The following is a 15,664-nucleotide window of genomic DNA, read 5'->3' as shown; positions in this document are numbered from 1 at the left end:
ATAGAGGAGTAGGCGTATTGAGCCAGCAAGCGCCCCCTGGCGGAAAACTCAACATGTTCCTTTGGAAATAGCTATTAGTTATTAAACTCTGCCACTCAATTTATTTCCCCGGCGACTGTCACACTTCCACACTACCAGCCAAGAGATTGCAGAAACTTTGGCGTTTCTCAATGTCTGTTTTCTAAGTAGCAAAAGACGCAGAGAGTTGCGATGTTTCTGGAGTAACGGGATCCAGGCAGAGCCCAATGGCGGCGCCGGAGCTGTACTCGAAGGTATGACTTTAAACCCGCTACATGTGCAACATTATACCATCCAAACAGTACAATCTTGCAATTCTGTTCCTGGTTATTAAAGGAATTAATTTTAATTTATGTTCGCTTAATTATTTATCAGCGTACTGTATTCAAACAAACAAACGCTGAAGATATAATTGATGAAGATATAAAAGATGTGTGTGTGTGTGTGTGTGTGTGTGTGTGTGTGTGTGTGTTAAAAGACTATCACTAATTTTAGGTACATTAACCCATTTTATAATATTAAATCTGTAAATAATAGTTAATTTATTGGTTTAACTGTAATACACAGATCAGTCAGATTAAACGTTAAAATAAAAGCACAGATAAATAAATAAATATCTGAGCTTTAATTTTAAATAAGTTCTAAATGTTCGCAATATTACACCTGAAATAATGTTTCTTATTTAAAATATAAATGCTTTAATAAAACAATCATATTTGATTTCTAAAATGAAAACAGTTTGTAATAAAATAAAATGGATTAATTGAATTAATTCACCTGCCTTAAACGCTTTTCTATATGCTTTGAATTGCATTCAAAATGTAATATGCGATGTTGACCGTCTGCAGTTTGCTCGAGTCTGGATCCCAGACACCACAGAGGTGTGGAGATCAGCAGAGCTCACCAAAGACTACAAGCCCGGAGACTCTGTCCTACACTTACAGCTGGAGGATGAGACGGTGAGGGTGTTAAACGGTTTTGTGACGGATTAAGATCCAGGTTAGCCATTCAGCATGGATATAAAGGGAAAACGTGACCAGATGTTTTAAGCTTTTGAGGGCTGCTTGAGTCAGCACTGAGGCGGAGTTGAGTCAGACTGCTGGAAAAAATCCAATCCCAGCGTAGTTCAGTAACTGCACCCATTGCTGTTCCCTCGACTTTTTTTACTGGTGAAATCTGGTGAAACAGTCCAAAGACGAGTATCTGTAGTTTAGCTTGTGGTTTTCCTGAGCTAAATTTTATCTCGTCAAAGTGCGTCAGTGATACCGAAAGCCTTTTTGCATGCTTTACCCACAACATAACTTTCATTTAAGCTGCGCGTGCACAGGATGATGCGATGAACTCACTTATTTCACATTAAAGCAGTATTCTGGGTTTAATAAGTCAGTACGTAGACGGAAGAGCTCATGACAGAATGTACGCAACAAATAAATTCACGGTAGAAGTTTATAGATTCTGCTGAATACCCCACAGTTACTTCAGTCTAGCATCTTTTTGTAGGAGTTTGAGTACAAGTTGGAGCCAAAAAGTGGTGTTCTGCCTCCTCTTCGTAACCCGGACATCCTGGTGGGCGAGAACGACCTCACGGCTCTCAGTTACCTCCATGAACCAGCCGTTCTGCACAACCTCCGGGTCCGATTCACTGACTCTAAACTCATCTACACCTACTGTGGTAATCACACACCTCAAACCGTCATGACATTGCAGACTAAATACATTTTTTTTTTTAAATAATAGAATCGTAGAATCGCAGATCAGACTTTCCTATTTATTTCAGTGTTAATATGCAAGCAGCGTGTCTGTGGCTAGTCTGTTTTTTAAACAAAAATGATGTTATTTCATTTTTTGAATTGGCATGTATGCAATTTTATAGTTTCACATTTAATTTTTTCAATTTAAATTTAGTTTAGTGTCAATAGTTAAGCAGTATGTCTGAGGCTACTCTGATTATGTTTGATATATAGACTGTTAGTGAACTTCGTTGTTTTTATTCAATTGAATTTTAAATGGCTGAAGTTTCATATTTTATTTTTCAATTACTTATTAAACTGCACATTTTAACTCTAGATCCGACTTTTCAGCTCAGTTCAATCAAATCAAGTTTTGCCTGTTAGTTTCACTTTTTGAAATGATTTTTATTTAAATGTAAATTTAACTACTTAATAAAATAATTGAATTTATTAAATCGACCTGTAGACTTTGGAAGTGACGTGCACCAGCTATTACTAGTGACTGTGCGCCATAAAACGTGGCCCGGCATAGCTTGTGTCATCTGTACTGCACAGCTCATTAGACTTTGAGTTATGGACCTCTGTTTTTAGATTAGACTGCTTTGCATACAGTATGCAAAGTAAAAAAAAAAAAAAGAAAGAGTCTGAAAATGCCTTGTAATTCAGTCTGACCTTTGAACTCTAGAAATGTAAAAAATCTACTCATTTATTTGTTTTAAAAACTGAAAATAGGAATCATCCTGGTTGCCATCAATCCATATGAAAGTCTTCCAATCTATGGATCGGATATCATCAATGCATACAGTGGGCAGAACATGGGTGATATGGACCCTCATATCTTTGCTGTGTCAGAGGAGGCCTATAAACAGATGGCCAGGTATGGTCTTCAACCTTTTTTCAATAGTAAGAGATTTAAACAATACATGCAGTATTACAGCAAGTAATACATTCAAACGGTTAATAACAATTAGTCGGTTACAATGCAATCTCGCCTTTTCATCCTGTAAGAGACGAGAAGAATCAGTCCATCATCGTGAGCGGAGAATCTGGTGCAGGGAAGACGGTTTCTGCTAAATATGCCATGCGTTACTTCGCCACGGTCAGCGGCTCCTCTGCTGAGTCCAGCGTGGAGGAGAAAGTGCTGGCGTCCAGCCCCATCATGGAGGCATGATAGCGTTTAGTCACCTCTCTTTAACTAGCTAGCTTCAGCAAACCTGTAAAACCCCCAAACAGATCTAGAGCTCTTCCAAGAAACTTCTCGTGCTGAGGCTTTCATCTGTGCGTAGGCTATAGGAAACGCCAAGACGACGAGGAATGACAACAGCAGTCGCTTTGGGAAGTACATTGAGATCGGATTTGACAGGAAACACCACATCGTTGGAGCCAACATGAGGACGTACCTTCTGGAAAAGTCTAGAGTGGTGTTTCAGGTTAGTCTTGTGCTCATTCCTCTCTACTAAACTATTTTATTTATTTAAACATTTGAATGTTTCACTGTTGATTTAAAACAGTGATATGAAACATTGTTGCTATTATATTAATTAAATATAAAATCTCATATATTTATGGAAATATCACTTGACGTGTAGTTTCTGTTTCTTTAGGCGTATGAGGAGAGAAACTATCACATCTTCTATCAGCTCTGTGCCTGTGCCCATTTACCTCAATTTGAACCTCTTAAATTAGGTATGATACCTTGTCTGTATTGTGTGATTAACAGTTAAGTAGACATTTTAATTTGACCGGGTTATAACGGGTTGTAGATGTTCTTATTGTAGATTGTAGGTCAGCTGATGGCTGATATTTTATAGTAAGTAAATCTGTTCACCACTTCCCCTCAGGGTGAACTCCTTGTCTTCTTTCTCTTAAGGTAGCGCTGATGACTTTCCCTACACTAACCAAGGCAGAAGTCCAGTCATCAAGGGAGTGAATGACCTTAAGGAGATGGAAGCCACAAGGAAAGCCTTTTCACTACTGGGTATGAATATTTTGCCTTTCCATTTTGTCCTTCTTTTATGGTTTTTACTTATTATTCAAATAATAAATGGTTAACATTTATTTAATTAAATTTTCTTTTTTTTATTTTGTATTTTATTAATGGTATTATATTATATTTAGTTTTAATTATTTTATAGTTTTATTCTTGTTTAATTTAGTTTTAATTATTATATTACTTTTTCATTTTTATTAATACTTTTGTATTAATTTATTTTTCTTTTTAATTATTTCATTTAGCTTATTTTACTATTTTGTTATTTACATTTTAAATTAGTTTTTTTCTTGTTAAATTATTTGTTTTTATTTAATATTTTATTACTTTTTAATTCATTTATTTTTTTATTAATATTTTTTTCTTTTTCTTTTTCTTTTAATTATTTAATTTATTTTAGTTAGATTGTCCAGGATTCTGAACAGCCAATAGCAATAGCTGATATGTAAACATGCATGAAGTTAAACTCTGTTTTCGGAGTACATAAAGCTCTTTCATCTAAAAAGATCAAGGGCGGTTGGATTCCTCATGATATAAACCCTTTAAATGCTTCTTCACATGCTCTTAGTGTAGTCGTACAACCACAAATGTGCCAGTATCTGCTGAATGATTCCAGGAATTACTGAGGCACACCAAATGGGTTTATTCCAAATCCTGTCAGCCATTCTTCATCTGGGGAATGTGGTGGTGAAGGAGAGAGGATCATCTAGTTGTTCTACCTCTGTAAGTATGGAAGAATGAATGGTTTCCTTAATATACATTTTGCATTTTCATATACTGATTCCACACTGTGTCCAGGATGAAAGCGGCCACCTTGCAGTGTTTTGTGACCTCACTGAGGTGTCGTACGAGTCCATGGCTCACTGGTTGTGCCATAAAAAACTCAAGACCGCCACAGAAACCCTAAACAAACCTGTTACCCAACTGGAAGCCATAAATGGCCGTGATGCTCTTGCAAAACACATATACGCCAAGCTCTTCTCATGGATCGTCGGCCAGGTCAACAAGTCCCTAAGCACTTCCTCCAAACCGCACTCTTTCATCGGTGTCCTAGACATTTACGGGTGGGTGAGGTGCTATTATTTCATCTTCGTTCTTTACCGATTAAATTTCGGTTACAGGAAATTTACTGTTGTGCCCAGGTTTGAGACATTCGAGGTGAACAGCTTCGAGCAGTTCTGCATCAACTACGCCAACGAGAAGCTCCAACAGCAGTTTAACATGGTCAGCATTTTCAAACATGTGTCAACTGCTCCAGCATTCACCAAATTATCAGTCTTGTCCAAGCACATTTCCGCTAACAGAAAGCATTTACCCTCCAGCACGTGTTCAAACTGGAGCAGGAGGAGTACATGAAGGAGCAGATACCGTGGACGCTCATTGATTTCTACGACAACCAGCCGTGCATCAACCTGATCGAGGCTAAGATGGGCTTGCTAGACCTTTTAGATGAAGAATGCACTGTAAAAAACACTATTGGACCATACATGTTATATAATATGCAGCTGTTTTGTAATGATCTTTTCAAAATCTTTAAAATTTGATGCTTCCAGATGCCAAAGGGTTCAGATGAATCATGGGCGCAAAAGCTGTACAACACTCACCTAAAGAAAAGCTCTCACTTTGAGAAGCCGCGCATGTCTAACAGGGCCTTCATCATACTTCACTTTGCAGACAAGGTACATTGAGGAAAAATAAGCATTATTATGTAGTTCCTAAGAGTCCATCCCATGTAATCTCTTTGGATTTCTTTTTTAGGTGGAATACCAGTGTGATGGATTTCTGGAGAAAAATAAAGACACAGTCAATGAAGAACAAATTAATGTGCTGAAGGCTAGTAAGGTGTGTTCTCCTCAGCATAGCTCACTAACAGTTTTCTGGCACAGAAATGCAGCTTGCTGTGCTCTACACAGAAATGAGAACCAGGAACGTGTTTGAGCTTGCGAAACGTTATTCTCTACTCCCTCAGTGACTTAAAAATAGATTTATGATTTGACATGTCTTGAGATAAGTATTGCCACCTGATGTTCGCTTTGTGAAGATCTTGGATTGTTAGAGAGGATTTTTGCTCTGGTGGGTTGCAACCCAATGCATGGATTGGTCGTGGTCATGGATTAGTGTTAAATGCAAGTAACCATTTGAAAACCACTGGTCTAGAGTGTAAGTGGCTCTATAAAGGCTCTCTTGTTTTCTCACAGTTCGCCTTGCTGGTTGAGCTCTTTCAGGATGAGGAAACACCTGCAGCTCTGAGCACCACAGCACCATCGGGTCGTGCCAAGGTCGGGCGGTCCATGCAGTCTTTTAGGGAGCACAAGAAGTCAGTGGGACTGCAGGTTGGAGTTGAACATTAAAGCCAAAAATCTGAACTTTTGATAAAGTAAAGCTCTTAAAGTAGCATAATATATGTGTGTGTGTACTGTGTATTTGTACTATGTATATATAAATGCACACAAAAAAGTTTATGTATTAAATATATTTATTTATAATATATATTATATGAGTATAAATATAGATATGTATAGATATATAAACTGTATATGTGTGTATTTATATATGCATAGTAAATATAGACATTATGCACACAAACTACATTTTCAATGAATCATTTAATGTTAAAACAAAATTAATTAATAGTCAAATATATTCAAATGTTTTGTGAGATTGAAAAAAAAAATCCAACAATGCATTAAATTGATCAGAAGTGACAATAAAGGCTTTTACATTGTTACAAAAAATATTTCACAAACGCTTTCTTTTCATAAAAAAAGAATCCTGAGGAAATGTATTACTGTTTTCTTCCTTGATAAGAAATTCCAGAGCACCAGATCAGCATATTAAAATGCATTTTAACATGTATTACAATGAAAAAATGTTTTTTAATAATGCAGAGCATGGTTTTTTTGTTCTTAAAGTCAATGACAACAAATTTGTTATTTTTAGTTTCATTGTATTTGGTATCATTTTGTCATTAGCAATGCATTATGGAATTTGCAGTCTTATACAGTTTTTTTTTCACCCCAATTTTCATATACTATTCTTTTATAAATCATAAAGAAAAGAAATAGGAAAAATGCTTCTATAACCAAGGCTGCTGTAAATAGGGGAAGTGGGTGGTAGCTGCTGTGCTCTATTGAAACAGATATTATCCACCCAGATCTTTTCACAGAAAATCTGTTTCATTTGTGTGGTGCTTTTGTTCCTCCTGCTTTAAGTTCCGGAACTCTCTGCACCTGCTTATGGAAACACTGAACGGCACAACCCCACACTATGTGCGCTGCATCAAGCCAAATGACGTTAAAGCCCCCTTCATGTCAGTAAGCCGGGTTCAGAGATAATCCACCGTTATGTAATATGGGTCACTGTAGTATCTTCTCTTTCTGCCTGTCTGTAGGATGGACCCCCATCGAGCCGTTCAGCAGCTCAGAGCCTGTGGAGTCCTAGAGACCATTCGCATCTCAGCTGCAGGCTTCCCTTCAAGGTGCTAATTCAATAACTCACACACTTCCCAGTGTCGGTTCTCCTTAGAATATGATAGGCTGCGCCCAGTACAAGAGAATCATGTGATGATCATGTGTCTTTACCTTCTTCTGCTCAGGTGGACTTATCAAGAGTTCTTCAGCCGCTACCGTGTTCTAATGAGGCAGAAAGAAATCCTCTCAGACAGGAAGTTGACCTGCCAGAGTGTTCTAGAAAGACTAGTGCAGGTATCACTCTTCTCTTTGTAAACGTAAGCTGACGTTTTTGTACTTTCTCCATCCAAAGAGCATGTATCCTACAAAACTACCTAGGCTGGTTCAAGATGGTCTAAGCTGGTTTAAGTCAGTCAAAAAGTGCCCAAAACCCCTCTTTACCAGCCAAAAGACCAGCAATGAACATGCTCAGATGCCCACAACCCAGTTTAGGTTGGTTTAAGATTTTAAAGAGTCTTACTTTGTTACCTTGTCCCCCCCTGTGCAGAACAAAGATAAATACCAGTTTGGAAAAACAAAGATCTTCTTCAGGGCTGGACAGGTGGCTTACCTGGAAAAGCTAAGGGCTGACAAACTCCGTACGGCCTGCATCCACATCCAAAAAACCATCCGGTGCTGGCTCGCCCGCAAGAAATACCTCCGTATTCGCCAAGCGACCATCACTTTGCAGAGATACACGAGAGGACACCAGGCTCGATGGTTTGTACATTTTTAACTTGTGAAATGAGGCATCTGTAAACAGAGATGATTCTGTAAGTCAGTTACGGGTTGGAAACTAAACTGTGTTTTATCTACCTTTTGTTTAGCTTGTGCAAGACACTGAGAAGAACACGGGCTGCAGTGATCTTCCAGAAGTATACACGCATGTGGGCAGCCAGACGTCAGTTCCTGCGACAGAGAGAAGCAGCGGTTTTCATTCAGAGGTTGCTGCGTGGCTATGCGGCCAGGCTGGAGTACAAACGGGTATTGTGGAAGGTTTTTGCGATATAAAAAGGCAGTTATTTGTTTTGGCTTATAGTCGCAAATTTAAAAATAAAGACAAAAATTAGGCTATCGGGGAGTGGAAAAAAAAAATGCTAAATCTCATTCTTTTAAAGTGGCAGTCAAATTATTCCAAAGCCAGTGCAAATATTTGAACGCATATGTTGCCATGCATTAAGAATTCTGTTTCAGAATAAATGGTAGTTTAATCTTTTTTTATTATATATTGTGACGGGGTGAAGAATCACACGACAAGGAAAGCTCAAAAATAAAGACTCGGATATATATATATATATATATATATATATATATATATATATATATATATATATATATATATATATATATATATATATATCACACACATATATACATATGCATGTATGTGTGTATGCATATACCTGCCTGTTTTCTAACATTTTTTTGTGCAAAAGCTTACATGAAAACATTAATTTATAACCAGTACCATTTTAGAATGTAGGACCATGATATGGTTTCTCTCTACACTTCACATTACAGTAGTAGAATGAAGTGCTAGCTAGTGCTGTTTCTTGTTGAATTGGAGATGAAAACTGTTTTATTAGATTTTTTTTTTCTTGTTTATAGTTGGTGTGTGAGCACAAGGCTTTACTGATTCAGCGCTGGGTGCGGGGCTTCCTGGCCCGCTGGCGCTTCCGTCGAATCAAGCGGGCTGTGGTGTGTCTGCAGTGTTCTGTGCGCAGGATGCTGGCCCGTCGAGAGCTCAAGAAACTCAAGATTGAAGCCAGATCGGTTGAGCATTATAAGAAGCTCAACTTCGGCATGGAGAACAAGATCATGCAGCTGCAGAGGAAACTGGATGAGCAGGTAGCTTTCGTCTCTTCGTCTTTCTGTTTCGGTATCTAAGGAGGAATCCATGTTTGAGTTGTAGCATTTTGTATCTTTAGCATAAGGAGAACCGCGAGTTATCTGAGCAACTGAGGCAAGTGGAGAGCTACAGTGCTGCCGAATTGGAGAAGTTGCATGTGCAGCTAAAGACTCTTGAAGAGGCAGAAGAGGAATCTCGTCACCGCGGAGACCTGGTGACATCATTACAGGAGGAGCTGGAATTGGTCCGCCAAGAGCTGGAGAAGAACAAAGAGGTTTTATTTACTTGCTTTTTTATTATTTATTTAGAATAGCATATAATTTTTAATAGCAGCTATTTTGTTTTTTAACAGTAGTGTATGTATACTTAGTTTGTTTATGAAATTAATAAATTTTATTTAGCGAGGACATATTTATTGTTACAAATTATTTATCTTTCAAATCAATGCTGTTTTTTTATTTTTTATTCAAAGAAACATTGTTTCCACAAAAATATTAAGCAGCACCAAATTCAGCTTTGCGATATATATATATATATATATATATATATATATATATATATATATATATATATATTCAATTTTAAAATATATTAAAATACCAAACAGTTAAAATATCACAATTTTTATTGCCTTTGATTACATAAATGCAGCTTTGATGAGTGTGTGTGTGTGTACTTCTACAGCAACTGAGTTTATTAACTCTACATTCTAACTCAATTTTGAGGGTGTTTTCTAAACACTGCTGAGTTTGAACAATTAGCAGATGTATTGTAGATGAGTGAAACACTGTGATCAATTATCTAATTACTCTCTGCAGTTGGTCGCTGAACTGAATGAGAAGAACACACTGCTGAAGAGTGAGAAAGATGAGATGAACAGACTGATCCAGGAACAGGAGCAGCAGATAACAGGTGGACACTGTTTTGACTAGTCTCAACTAACAATACTATTGCGGTTGATGATCTGTATTGCTTGAGTAGGAAGTTACTCTTTAGTAGTACTATTCAACTTACTCTTAGTTACTTAACATGCGGATATGCTTATCTGCCAAGCTTTTTTACATAGTGGTTCACAATGAATGAAACCGCATTTACATGTCAAGAAAGTCATGCATCAGTTGTCATCTGCTTTGTCTTAAACAGAGAAGTCAGAGTCGGTCCATGAGGAGGTCACAGAGCACCTTCAAGCACAGCTGAATAAGGAACGCTTCAATTACCAGAACCTTCTGACTGAGCACCTGAAGCTGGAGGAGCGCTACGCTGATCTGAGATCAGAAAAAGAGGCAGCTGTAGTAAGAGAGGTTTTTCTCTGCCACTTTCATAATGCATAGCTATTTTTCCCATTGTAACATTTTGTGCTACCTGTCATTCTAATTAAAAGGAGCTCTCCAAACCCGGTCATAACCTAGCCGACTCGGGCTACGGCAGCAGCCAATCAGAGAGCGTCCACAGCTCTGTACTCATAGGGTCAGAGGTCAGCTCGCTCAACAGAGAGGTCCGTTTCCAAAGGCTGTGTGACTCCAGAGTTTCTCCTCGATTTTCTGTTATGACGGTTGTGTTTGGTGCGTCTAGGAAGCTGGGCAGACGGCAGCTGATGTTTCCCTGCTGCTGAAGCTACAGAGACGAGTCGCTGAGCTGGAGAAGGAGAAGATAGACCTGCAGGGTGAGATGGACATCAAAGAAGAGCAGCTACAACTCGAACAAACTAAAGTAAAGTAAAAACCAAAACAGCTCAGTTGAAATCATACAATTATTAAATTCTGTTACCATGTACTGAAAATTGTTCTTTCTCTGTGTTTTCAGGAACTGAACGATTGCCAGAAAGTGCTAGGGGCTGAGAGAGACCATGAGGCTCTAAAGGTAACAAAAAACTCATTACACATTTTTACACATTAAATCACCTCTTGTTTCTTGTCTTTCATGCATTCAGAGAAATATTAAGGTGTCTGTGTTGTGATGACAGCGCCAGGAGCTGGAGTCTGATAATAAGAAGCTGAAGAAAGATCTTCAGGAGCTCCGCCAGTCCCTCAGTAAGGGGTCGGGGTCAAAGGTGGCATCCCCTGGAGGTCAGGCATATAAAGTACTCCTGGAGCAGCTCAACTCCACCACTGAAGAGCTTGAAATGCGAAAGGAGGAAGTGCTCATTTTGCGATCTCAACTGGTCAACCACGAAGCATTTAAACATAAGGTATGTGTAATTTTTTTCAGCCATTTGACATTTTTCTTAAAATGTCTTATGTATATCTTTATATTTTTTTAGGAAACAGGAATTGAAGGAGATTCAGGTGACTCAAGCAGGTGCAGCAGATTTTCTGTTTCATGTATTTGTATTTACAGTCATCATACTCATGTTTATACTGTAACATGCATACACCCATATAATGGAAGTCACTCATGACTCCTTTTCGCTTTTAGATCGCCTACACTGGACCTTCATGAGCTCAATGAGGATGGAGAACTCTGGATGGCTTATGAGAGCTTGAAGGAAACTAATAGGTGAAATAAAATTTATTTAATGCAATTTCACAAACGGTCATTTTTATTTGAAACATCTTTTTATATTGATGAACAAAGGGGCTCAGTGCACCCTTTTGTGGAAGATAGCATGTGAAAATAACTCTAGTGACATATATATATATATATATATATATATATATATATATATATATATATATATATATATTTATTTATTTATTTATTTAAGCATTTTTATATCAGCTAGTTGATGTTTCAAATTTTTTCAAATTTTTCCCCTTTAGTTGAAGTACCAAAATTAATTAAAAACAAAACAAAATTTTATTAAAACATAATGAAACCTATATAGACAAAAAAAAGACAATCACAACAAATTTATTAAAACTTTAAAATTATAAAAACTATAAAGATAAAATTGAATTCAAAATATTTACAAAAATTTTTAGCATATCAGTGATACTAAAATAACTCTGGCTTATATCTTAATATCTTGGATGATAATTTTAATTTCTCTCTCTCTCTGCAGGATTCTAGAGTCACAGTTGCAAACTCAGGGACAGTCCCATGAGAAGGAGGTGGAGGGTTTGAGGGCGGAGCTTCAGCGATACAGGGCGGAGCTTGATCAGCAGCAGCAGATGCTGTCGGACAGCTTGGAGCTTCCTCACGACGCTCGAATACAAGCAAGCCTGCAGCACGAGATCAGTCGCCTCACGCAGCAAAACATGGTAAAAACGACAAATATACATTGTAATACATCATATTTCAACATTCTCATGTATTAAAAGATTCTGTAAATTCTAGGACCTTTTGGAGCAGATGGGGAAACAGGACAAAATGGTCCGCAAACTAAAGAAACACCTGAAAATTTACATGAAAAAGTTTGGGGAGGCTGAGGGTAATGATTTCTTATTTCAAGTCAGGACACTAAAGTTTTTGTATCTTAAACTTTGAATGCAATGTTTTATGCTTTCAATTAATTTCAAAGATGAAAGTCGCATGAATTTCTGTAGGAGTGGTTTATTATTTTTATTTGGAAAGTATTAATAGTATTTTGGTGTTGGCAGCAGGTGTTCATATGGAGCAGTCCTCTCCAGAGAACGTGGTTGGCGAGAGCGGTCGCACAATCAGTATCGTTCGCAAAGAGAGAGATTTCCAGGGCATGCTGGAGTACAGAAGAGAAGATGAGAGCAAACTGTTCAAGATACTCATCACAGGTGATCTGAACAGCATTACTATCAACAGAGAGAGAGAGAGAGAGCTTAAAATACAAATGTAGATAGATACTTACTTTTGCTTTCAATGATTTTCTTCCGTTTTGAATGTTTATCCACAGAGCTCAAACCCCGAGGTGTGGCGGTGAGTCTGGTCCCAGGTCTGCCTGCTTACATTCTCTTCATGTGTCTGAGACACGCAGACTACGCCAACGATGATCAGCGTGTCTCCACCCTGCTGAACTCCTCCATCAACTGCATAAAGAACGTGCTGAAGGTGAAAAAGACTCTCTTCTTCAGAAAAAGGAGCAATATAAACCCACTAAGATGAACCATCTTTACATGAAAAATGTTGTCTAGATTATTTTGACTAAACATCAGACAACAGCTTTCTGTAAGTAATATAACAGCTTATCTTTGCAGAAACGGGGAGATTTTGAAAACATTTCCTTCTGGTTGGCAAACACCTGTCGCTTGTTACACTGCCTGAGGCAGTACAGTGGAGAGGAGGTGAGTGTGTGCTAGTGTACCTACACAGCATTTCAGGCATCAGTATTACACTTCCCAAATTTTTAAGTCGCATATACTTTAAATTTTAAAAACATATATATTTTTTCTGAATTCATTTCTTCAACCTTTCAGATTTAAAATGTTATGCTTAAGTAAATGCAGTCTATTAGACAACAAATTATGACTACATGAGATTTTTTTTTTTTCTTTACATGCATTTGTTGTTTATGAGGATTCTCCTTAGGCGTAATGGTTTTTATACTGTAAAAACTGTATGTGCTATCGTCCTACACCTAAACCTACCCCTTACAGGAAACTTTATGTATTTATAGACTTTTTAACACAATTTTGTATGTTTTTTTTGGTTTTTAAGCCTTCTGAATTATGAGAACATTGCTTGTGTCCTTATAAACCACCTTCAAATTGTAATACCTGTCATTCCCATGTCATTAAACTAATTTATGTCCCCATAAACAACAATTTCCAACCCCCAAATCATATATATTTTGTTTCTTCCTCACCTCTTTTAGACATACACAAAGCACAACACGCCCCGACAGAACGAACACTGTCTGACGAACTTTGACCTCTCTGAGTACCAGCAGGTTTTGAGCGACCTGGCTATTCAGATCTACCAGCAGCTCATCAGGGTCATAGAAAACATTTTACACCCCATGATTGGTAACTCTCATGGCATGCTCTAGTAATGAAGATTTCATATTTATTATATGCTCTCTGCTTGATCGTTCCCTGTTCTCCTGGTTCTAGCCCCAGCCATGTTGGAGCAGGAGACTATTCAGGGTGTGATGGGCGTGAAGCCCACAGGAATGAGGAAGCGCACAACCAGTTTCCGTGAGGAGAACTCTCACTCCCTGGAGTCCATTCTGAAGCAGCTGGATATGTTTTATTACACGCTGCTTCAGCACGGCAACGACATCAATCTCGCCCGGCAGGTCATCAAACAGCAGTTCTATGTAATCTGCTCTGTCACACTCAACCACTTACTGCTCCGCAAGGACATGTGCTCCTGGAGCAAAGGCCTGCAGATCAGGTACTGACCACCAGAGGCCACTAGACCTAAGGGTAGCCTCAGAAAAAAGAGCTTCATGTAAAATGATACATCAGTGAAATGCTAATTGCAATTTTAATAAAAATTCTGTATTTTTTAGCATTTATTTTAAACGATAAAATTCTAAATATATAATTCTGTAAAATAGCATTTCAACATATTATTATTATTATTATTATTATATGAATTGCTGGCAGATTTCTCTTTATACAATTTTTAAAAATACATATATAGAATTTTAATTAAAAAAAATATATATTTTCCCTTCATACAAGGTATAATGTGTGTCAGCTGGAGGAATGGTTGCTGGATAAAGATCTTCAGGGCAGTGGAGCGCGTGAGTCTTTGGAGCCTCTGATTCAGGCGGCTCAGCTTCTGCAGATCAAAAAGAAGAGTCAGGACGACGCAGACGCCATCTGCACCATGTGTACAGCTCTCACCACTGAACAGGTGTGTGTGTGTGTGTGTGTGTGAGAGAGCTGAATGGAGCCTCAGATTAATTCTGATGTTCTGTGTCTGTTTCCTTTCTGGAATAGATTGTTAAAATCCTCAGCTTGTACACACCAGTGAATGAGTTTGAGGAGAGAGTGACTATATCATTCATAAAGTCTGTACAGGTGAGTTTTTTTCCTTATGGTTTTAAATGCAATTTAAATTAAATATTGTTAGATTCACGTGGTGAAACGCTTCTGCTCTCTCTAGACTTTATTAAAGGACCGTAAGGAGTCTTCTCAGTTACTGATGGATGCTAAGATCATTTTCCCAGTCACTTTCCCCTTCAACCCTTCACCGGTGGCCCTTGAGACCATCCAGATCCCTGGCAGCCTCAACCTGAACTTCCTGACACAAGTTTAAAAACCCAGCAGTGATGTCATCTTGAAACAGATTGACTTGAAAAATAAAGCCTTTAATTATAGTTGTTGTTATTATATCTTCTGGGATATTTGTAAACACTTCCTGTATCACTGTAAAGGATTTCATTTATGTGATGGATTTTAGAAATATTAAACACATTTCACTGTATTTGCTGGTGTTTGGGGGCTAAAATGAGTTGTAATGTTTAGGTCCTCAGTTGTGTTCTATATCTCAAATGAATGTATTTTATAAAGTATATGGATAACTTATATATGCTAATAAAATAAATATACCCTATTACCCTATTAGAATAATATATTACCGTATTTATTAGTTATATTATCACTAACCTAACATACTATAGACATACAGTCACAGCGGGTGAATTAAGTATTGTACGCTTCACTATTTTTTTTATTTATTTTATCTATTTTATTTTTTTTGATAATAGATGTTGTTCACGTGATCATCCGGTAGGCGGCGGTAATGCGCTCGCGGTCAAATGCTC

At 37.7% G+C, this 15,664-nt stretch overlaps 1 protein-coding gene across 2 annotated transcripts; it reads left to right on the top strand.

Annotated features, from left to right (window-relative positions):
* The first annotated feature begins 116 nt into the window (after positions 1–116).
* Positions 117–15,217, top strand: myo5ab (myosin VAb). Of its 2 annotated transcripts, XM_043227657.1 has the most exons (40): positions 117–272; positions 867–977; positions 1,519–1,690; positions 2,481–2,625; positions 2,757–2,913; positions 3,035–3,178; positions 3,353–3,434; positions 3,619–3,726; positions 4,355–4,461; positions 4,537–4,802; positions 4,881–4,962; positions 5,061–5,201; positions 5,292–5,417; positions 5,497–5,580; positions 5,937–6,071; positions 6,951–7,048; positions 7,130–7,216; positions 7,334–7,442; positions 7,696–7,907; positions 8,015–8,171; positions 8,796–9,035; positions 9,116–9,310; positions 9,855–9,948; positions 10,180–10,328; positions 10,418–10,531; positions 10,609–10,746; positions 10,840–10,896; positions 11,000–11,224; positions 11,297–11,334; positions 11,452–11,532; positions 12,038–12,236; positions 12,313–12,406; positions 12,579–12,725; positions 12,845–12,999; positions 13,146–13,232; positions 13,763–13,913; positions 14,001–14,283; positions 14,577–14,751; positions 14,838–14,918; positions 15,004–15,217. In XM_043227657.1, exons 1-40 carry the CDS (start codon positions 246–248, stop codon positions 15,154–15,156), a joined length of 5,406 nt encoding a protein of 1,801 aa, XP_043083592.1. In that variant the 5' UTR covers positions 117–245; the 3' UTR covers positions 15,157–15,217. The 2 variants fall into 2 exon arrangements, with proteins under 2 accessions (XP_043083592.1, XP_043083591.1); XM_043227656.1 differs by having other exon boundaries at positions 4,537–4,962.
* The last annotated feature ends 447 nt before the right edge of the window (positions 15,218–15,664 follow it).

The sequence above is a fragment of the Puntigrus tetrazona genome, chromosome 25 (assembly GCF_018831695.1).
Source record: "Puntigrus tetrazona isolate hp1 chromosome 25, ASM1883169v1, whole genome shotgun sequence".
Lineage (NCBI taxonomy): Eukaryota > Metazoa > Chordata > Actinopteri > Cypriniformes > Cyprinidae > Puntigrus > Puntigrus tetrazona.
This window is presented reverse-complemented; position numbering and strand designations above follow the sequence as displayed.